General features: G+C 34.3%; 1 protein-coding gene across 3 annotated transcripts in view; it reads left to right on the forward strand.

The window, feature by feature from the left end:
• The window catches only part of LOC123556231 (protein FRG1-like), a 28293-nt gene extending 21178 nt beyond the window's left edge, over nucleotides 1–7115 (forward strand). For all 3 annotated transcript variants that reach the window (XM_045346823.2, XM_053542499.1, XM_053542498.1), the window contains 4 exons: nucleotides 1479–1583; nucleotides 2733–2824; nucleotides 5430–5540; nucleotides 6106–7115. In XM_045346823.2, coding sequence (XP_045202758.2) covers nucleotides 1479–1583; nucleotides 2733–2824; nucleotides 5430–5540; nucleotides 6106–6142 — 345 coding nt within the window. In that variant the 3' untranslated portion in view covers nucleotides 6143–7115. The remainder of the gene's footprint in view (nucleotides 1–1478; nucleotides 1584–2732; nucleotides 2825–5429; nucleotides 5541–6105) is intronic.
• Nucleotides 7116–8544: the final 1429 nt, after the last annotated feature.

The raw sequence follows: 8544 nt of genomic DNA on the forward strand, positions 1-8544 counted from the left end.
TAGGTCTAAAAATAGAAAAACCTTGTGACCTCTCTAGAGGCTATACCCTTGAATGGATCTTCATGAAAATTAGTCAGAATGTTCACCTTGATGATATCTAGGTCAAGTTTGAATCTGGGTCACATGCCTTCAATAACTAGGTCAGTAGGTCAAATAACAAAAAAAAAACTTGTGACCTCTCTAGAGGCCATATTTTTCATGGGATCTGTATGAAAATTGGTTAGAATTTTTATCTTGATGATATCTAGGTCAAAATTGAAACTGGATCAACTGCGGTCAAAAACTAGGTCAGTAGGTCTAAAAATAGAAAAACCGTGTGACCTCTCTAGAGGCCATACTTTTCAATGGATCTTCATGAAAATAAGTCAGAATATTCACCTTGATGATATCTAGGTCAAGTTTGAAACTGGGTCACATGCCTTCAATAACTAGGTCAGTAGGTCAAATAACAAAAAAAAAACTTGTGACCTCTCTAGAGGCCATATTTTTCATGGGATCTGTATGAAAATTGGTTAGAATTTTTATCTTGATGATATCTAGGTCAAAATCGAAACTGGATCAACTGCGGTCAAAAACTAGGTCAGTAGGTCTAAAAATAGAAAAACAGTGTGACCTCTCTAGAGGCCATACTTTTCAATGGATCTTCATGAAAATAGTCAGAATGTTCACCTTGATGATATCTAGGTCAAGTTCGAAACTTGGTCACGTGTTATCAATAACTAGGTCAGTAGGTCAAATAATAAAAAAACCTTGTGACCTCTCTAGAGGCCATATTTTTCATGGGATCTGTATGAAAGTTAGTCTGAATGTTTATCTAGGTCAAGTTCGAAACTGGGTAAACTGCAGTCAAAAACTAGGTCAGTAGGTCTAAAAATAGAAAAACATTGTGACCTCTCTAGAGGCCATACTTTTGAATGGATCTTCATGAAAATTGGTCAGAATGTTCACCTTGATGATATCTAGGTCAAGTTTGAAACTGGGTCACGTGCCTTCAGTAACTAGGTCAAATAATAAAAAAATCTTGTGACCTCTCTAGAGGCCATTTTTTTCAATGGATCTTCATGAAAATTGGTTAGAATTTTTATCTTGATGATATCTAGGTCAGGTTCAACACTGGGTCACATGAGCTCAAAAACTAGGTCACAATGTCAAATAATAGAAAAAAACGACATCATACTCGGTTTAAAACTGGGTCATGTGGGGACAGGTGAGCAATTCAGGACCATCATGGTCCTCTTGTTTGTTGTAGTAAACCAAAGAAGATGGTAACAATTGTAATATGCCATAATGTTTAAATAATATTTGTTTATAATATTTGCTAGTTATTTCTATGAAAAAAGTCTTTTTCTATTGTGATTAAATTCTCCTGTGAAAATTACGTCAGGGCTACATGATCTACTTACAAAGTGATTTGGCTTTTATACGGTTATGGATTTGTATTAAATAAAGAGGTTTTTTTTTCAAATATATATTTTCAGGGTAAGATGGCATTAAATGGATGTAATTCTTGTTTTTTATCCTATGATGAAGATGAAGATGTTGTTTGTGCAAGTAAAACAGCAGGAGATAAAGAAATGATCAGAGTAAGTTTATATTTTTGACAGAATGAGTTGTGAAGTTATGGAAAGTAAGTAAGTAATGTCTTTTATTTAACGAGGCTTCACATTCGGTTTCCCGATCTTCCATGCGGGCCTATACGATAAGCTGCTGAATGCTAGTTATATCTTCATTTTTTAACACGTTTGTCTTTTAAAGGGACCTGACTCCAAATCTATGTCATTCTGTAGAAACTTAAGAAGTATTTGCCATTATATGTAAATATATTCTTACTTGCATACTTTTCTCCAAATCAAGATTGCATTATTTTTTGTCATTATCTAATTTGTACTTTTAACTTGCTATAACCTTTTCACATTTTTTTTTTCATCCTTTAAGAGTGAATATTTTCTTTAACCTTTCGTCAATAAATAATTCATTATTATCGAAAATATTGACAATTAGAGAGAATATCGGGTGATTTTCATTAAGTGTGAAAATTTTATATATATGATTATTCTGTCTCAACACATACATATTTCTCACCAATATTTCTTGTCAGAAAACACTGGCATTATTTCATAGTAACTTTAAAGACATATTTGCCTTGCAAAAACATCAACCAAAATTGTTCAGCAAGCTCAGGTGAGCGATCTAGGGCCATCATGAAGGTATTTGCCAATAATTAAGAAAACCGCACAATACAAACTGATTTTATAAGACATCATTTGGAATTATTTAATATGTGAAATATTTTAATGTCATATCTTAAGAAAAACAAATTAATTCATCTAACAATTTTCATTTCTGTGTATTGAATTCAGGCATTATTCTACTTTATCCGCCTAAATGATGTTGCGCCTCTTCTTCAGTTTTATAAAATGTGCAGAACTACCTGAACATGGAGCCTTTAATGTTGTGTTGTAACCATTGCTCAAATCTTATTCTCCTGAAGTCTTTACAGGGTCAAACTTTTTCTCTCAGGAATCTGACTTTCAGAAGGCCAGTAGTTCTATCTATGTGTCTGCCTCGGCTGATGTCTTAAATACTTGGAAACTGTCCATGAATCAAAACAAATCAAACAAGAAAGTTGAATCAAGATACTGTTATTACATGATAAATTGTTGAGTTTTCCTGACTACTGATTCAATGGCTTTGATAAGAAACAATTGTCAGTCTTTGAATTAAATTTTCAGATAAGGTCCAATGTGTTACGGGACACAGATCCAAAGTTGGCAATACCAGTGGAAGAGAGAGGCTCATTGAAAGATGCAGAAATCAATTATGTGTAAGCTAACATGTTTTAAAGGGACAAAACTTCTATTTATCAATTATAAGTAATAATATATTAAAGAAAAAAGCAACTCATTGTTAGGCAATGTATATTTATAAAGCAACAAACATTGTTTATCTGGTTATTAGATTGCCGAATGTCGTTGTCGGGGCAGACGGGTTTTCTTTCAGTTTTCACTCAATAACTTTGAGTTAAGAATGATAGATTCGAATGAAACTTGGTTTATAGTTAGCTTGCTTAGACACAGAGTTTGGGATTGCATATGAGGTCACTAAGTGCAAGAAAAAGGTCACTGTTGCTAAAAATAGATTTAATTTCCTTTTGTAAGTTAATTCTTTATGTATATAATTGATTGAATTCTGTCAAAAACCCTTCAAAAATACCTTTAATTAAAAAAATACAGGTGTATTCCAGTTAAGGAAAGTATTCTGGTTTTTAGGTGGATTCTTGTGAAATGTGTGACAAGGTAGGAAGTTAGCTGTATTTGAAAGATAATGTCATGTTCATTGGTAGGAAGTTAGCTGTATTTCGCAGGTTAATCTTGAGAGTCCAAGATTTTTCTAATTATTCCGCTACCTCAAAGAACATGGTCACCAGAGGGCATGGTCCTTTTTCCAGTATGTATACTGAAAAAAATACATAGCTTCATGTATGAAATTGCTGGCCTACTTTGAAGTATTTCATGGATATTTTCTTTGTGTGACTCTACCAAAAGTTGTTCAAGACATCTTGATTCATTATGAACTTCTGGGCAAGGTTTCCTTATTTTGCTAATAATTTTTAAGGAACATTTCTTGAATGACTCACTTTAGCATTTCTTCAACTAAGAATCTTAAAAGTTTCTCAAAAATCATAGCTACCAGGGTATAGGACATTTTTTAGCTCACCTGAGCACAAAGTGCTCAAAGGTGAGCTTTTGTGATTGCCTTGTGTCTGTCGTCGTCCGTCTGTCCGTCGTCAACAATTTGACTGTTAACACTCTAGAGGTCACAATTTTGGCCCAATCTTAATGAAACTTGGTGAGAATGTTACCCTCAATAAAATCTTGGACGAGTTTGATATTGGGTCATCTTGGGTCAGAAACTAGGTCACCAGGTGAAATCAAAGGAAAAGCTTGTTAACACTCTAGAGGTCACAATTTTGGCCCAATTTTAATGAAACTTGGTCAGAATGTTATCCGCAATAAAATCTTGGACGAGTTCGATATTGGGTCATCTGGGGTCAAAAACTAGGTCACCAGGTCAGATCAAAGGAAAAACTTGTTAACACTCTAGAGATCACATTTTTGGCCCAATCTTAATGAAACTTGGTCAGAATGTTACCCTCAATAAAATCTTGGACGAGTTCGATATTGGGTCATGTGGGGTCAAAACTAGGTCACCAGGTCAAATCAAAGGAAAAGCTTGTTAACACTCTAGAGGTCACACTTTTGTCCCAATTTTAATGAAACTTGGTCAGAATGTACCCTCAATAAAATCTTGGACAAGTTTGATATTGGGTCATCTGGGGTCAAAAACTAGGTCACCAGGTCAAATAAAAGGAAAAGCTTGGTAACACTGTAGAGGCCATATTTATTACTGTATCTTCATGAAACTTAGTCAGAATTTTAATCTTGATGATCTTTAGGTCAAGTTCGAATCTGGCTCATGTGGGGTCAAAAACTAGGTCACCGAGTCAAATCAAAGGAAAAGCTAGTTTACACAGTAGAGGCCACATTTATGTCCATTTCTTAATGAAACTTGGTCAGAGTGTTAATCTTGATGATCTATAGGTCAAATTCAAATCTGGGTCAGGTGGGGTCAAAAACTAGGTCACTAGGTCAAATCAAGGAAAAGCTTGTTAATACTCCAGAGGCCACATTTATGACTGTATCTTCATGAAACTTAATCAGAATGTTACTCTTGATGATCTTTAGATCAGGGTCGAATCTGGGTCATGTGGGGTCAAAAACTAGGTCACCGGATCATATCAAAGGAAAAGCTATTTAACACTTTAGAGGTCACATTTTTGATCATATCTTGGTCAGAATGTTAATCTTGATAATCTTTAGGTCAATAGGTCAGGTGAGCGATACAGGGCCTTCATGGCCCTCTTGTTTTCTCTATACATATTGATGAAAATCCCCTTGTTTGAACTTACTGCCAGATTGCAGTATGATTTTGCAGGAATGTTTCTTTGGTGAACCTGTACCAAACAGTCTGACATGATTCATAAAAAGAACATGACCAAAGGGTGTGGCATAACATATAATTATATGATATATACAGTAAATCTGGACAACTTTGAAAATCTTCTTGTTGAAACTTATTGATTTTTTTTATAATTTCACACACATGTATTCTTTGGGTGACCCTGTACTAGAATTAACACCATTTGGATTTGGTACAAAAAATGGTCACCATGTTGCATCTTTGAGCTGCGAAACTCGGGTGATTGATCTTTGGACATCATGACTGTCTTGTTTGACATACTGATACTGAATGAAGTCAAAAATGTTACACAAAGGTGTACATGTATATACTTGGTTTGTAATAATTGAAGTAGCATATGATATGCACCTCCGTGTAAAGCTACATCACCATTGTTCTGTATATTTCAGGAAGAAGTTTCAGAGTTTTCAAGACAGACATTTAAAGATAAGCAGTGAAGACAAATCTCATTTGAAGAAAGCCAGACTTGAAGGCAGTTTACATGAATCTATGTTAGACAGGTAAAGGTCAATGTAGAAATATAATTTGGTAAGGCCTAAAAAAAATTCTTTGTCTCTGGCAACATGCTTAAAAAAATAGGGTAGGTAGGTTGGAAAAAAAAAATTTTTTGGAATTTTTTTTTATTAAGTGCGATTTTTCAGAAATTATTTTTATGTCAAAAAATGAATACAAATAAGGGGGTTATGCCTTTAGAGCATCAGTTAGTTGATTTCTAACATCACTGACCATGTTTAATGCATAAAAAGTGAAGTTTTGCAAATTTTTTTAAAAAGTTGAAAAAAATAATCTCCAAGGCCATAAAAACATTTAGGGTCGGGCCAAAGAATTAGGATAGTTCGGGATACCGGGAACAATTTTTTTTTACGCCCAATACTACGTAGTCACAATATATAACAAATAGCAACAGTATTCAATATTGCATTACATTTATAGATACAGAACTCTTTGTTATTATTTGTTAGTCATCATAATTATGCAGATTGGATACTAAGTTTTAACAAAAACAAGTCTTTCACAACAGAGGTCAAAAATAGAAACTTTTTATGTTTTATATTTAATTTTCAGACGAGAAAAGATGAAAGCTGACAGATATTGTAAATAGCGACAGTGGGGATATTGTTGAATAGTGATGTCATCGGAATATTTGTGAATACTTGGAGAATATTTGTGACTACATGGTAGTATAAGTGACTGCCTGGGACTATTGGAGCCTATTTCAGTTTATCTGTTCTCTTCAAAGAGTATAGTTTTAGGCAGGATGTTCAACGAGCCTGTAAAAGTTTGGTTAATTTACAAAGGTGCCATTGCTTGTGGCTTAAATAATGCCCATGAGGAGTACCTGTTGTTTTTCTACAACATGAAACGTTCTTTGTTTTCCATGGTGTTTTAAATCCAGCAAAAACCAAGGTAGTAATGATGCTAAAAAGATTGTGTGCCATCAGGAACCTGATAAGTAAGCTGTAAGCTTGCTTCATGTTTCTTAGAGGGGAACATGTCTGTTTCATACATCTAGACTACTGACAGATAATTTGCTATTTGTTGCATGAAATATAAGAATATGTCTCTCAGACAAATTTTACATTAAATGTAGCAACTTGTGCTATCTCAGCATTATCTGACAAACAAATATTTCCAGAAGAAGTAAGAATTGATATATGATAAGGTCGAATATCTAAAGATCTAAGGGAGAGTATCTGTTTGTGGCTTGTTCAGTAAGCTGGTAATGGTTAATGTTCTCAGTAATTGTCTAAAGATGAATGTAAGTTATTTATATGATAAAGTTGTCTGTTACTTGCATAGAACAGAAATCCAGATACATCAGAAATGTTGAGGAACCATCATATTTAATTGAAATGATATTAAAAGGAATTGTTAATATCTGACAACAAAAATCTGAATATCACAGGAGTTCTACAGGCTTGTTTTATTTAGACAGCAATGCTGTATACAATACAGTTATATTCTGTGCATACTTTTAACTTCAAGGAGTGTTAGAGTTTCAGGAACATAATAAAAGTAAACTGTAAACTTGAGTTCTTAAAATTAAAGGCGAGCTATGCTCTTGCATCATTTAAGTCAGTTCTTTTTAATTCACCCAGTCTGCCACAAAAGCAATTATATGATAGTGATGTTGAGGTGGAGAAAAATGACAAATAATCCAAGTAGAAAATGACCAATTAAATATAGAATTGACAAAAATATCCAAGTTAGTTATTTTTATTCCCCACCCCTACTAGTTTTTCTCTTGCAAGTACATCTTTCGGAGCCAACAATTGATGCCTTAGGCTGTTGTGACCTAGAATCCATTGTATTCACTCCATAACAACTCAACTCTTTTGTTCCTTAAGTGGTCATCTTTTTATGTTCAAATACAGGTGAAAGGGCTTTTTTAACAAAAACCACAAAATTCTCTACCCATGAAATTGATTAACCTGATAAATTTCCTTAATGAACTTGTCCATCTTTCAGTTTGGACAGTACCATTAACTGTAAAAAGGAGAGAATACCAAAAAGATACTGATTATATGGCAAACAGTGCAGATCTTGATCAGACTGCATGGATATGCAGGCTGATCATGATCTACACTGTTCGCAAAGGCATAATAAACCATATTCAGCTTGATAAGGGTTAATTTTCACAGTAAATAAAACCAGATTTTTAGCTCACCTGAGCATGAACTGCTCAAGGTGAGCTTTTGTGATCGCCCTGTGTCCAACGTCTTCAGTTCGTCCGTCGTCAACAATTTGACTGTTAACACTCTAGAGGTCACAATTTTGACTTAATATTAATGAAACTTGGTCAGAATGTTACCCCCAATAAAATCTTGGACAAGTTCATTATTGGGTCATCGGGGGTCAAAAACTAGGTCACCAGGTCAAATCAAAGGAAAAGCTTGTTAACACTCTAGAGGTCACCATTTTTGCCCAATCTTAATGAAACTTGGTCAGAATGTTACCCTCAATAAAATCTTGTTCGAGTTCGATATTGGGTCATCTGGGATCAAAAACTAGGTCACCAGGTCAAATGAAAGGAAAAGCTTGTTAACACTATAGAAGTCACAATTTTGGCCCAATCTTAATGAAACTTGGTCAGAATGTTACCCTCAATAAAATCTTAGATGAGTTCAATATTGGGTCATCTGGGGTCAAAAACTAGGTCACCCAGTCAGATCAAAGGGAAAGCTTGTTAACATACTAGTGGTCACAATTTTGGCCCAATCTTAATGAAACTTGGTCAGAATGTTACCCTTAATAAAATCTTGGATGAGTTCGATATTGGGTCATCTGGGGTCAAAAACTAGGTCACCAGGTCAAATCAAAGAAAAATTTATTAACACTGTAGAGGTCACATTTATATCTTCATGAAACTTGGTCAGAATGTTAATCTTGATGATCTCAAGTTTCAGTTTGAATCTGGGTCATGTAGGATCAAAAACTAGATCACTAGGTCAAATCAAAGGAAAAGCTAGTTAACACTCTAGAGGCCACATTTATGACCATATC

Source organism: Mercenaria mercenaria, chromosome 5 (genome assembly GCF_021730395.1).
Source record: "Mercenaria mercenaria strain notata chromosome 5, MADL_Memer_1, whole genome shotgun sequence".
Classification (NCBI taxonomy): Eukaryota; Metazoa; Mollusca; class Bivalvia; order Venerida; family Veneridae; genus Mercenaria; species Mercenaria mercenaria.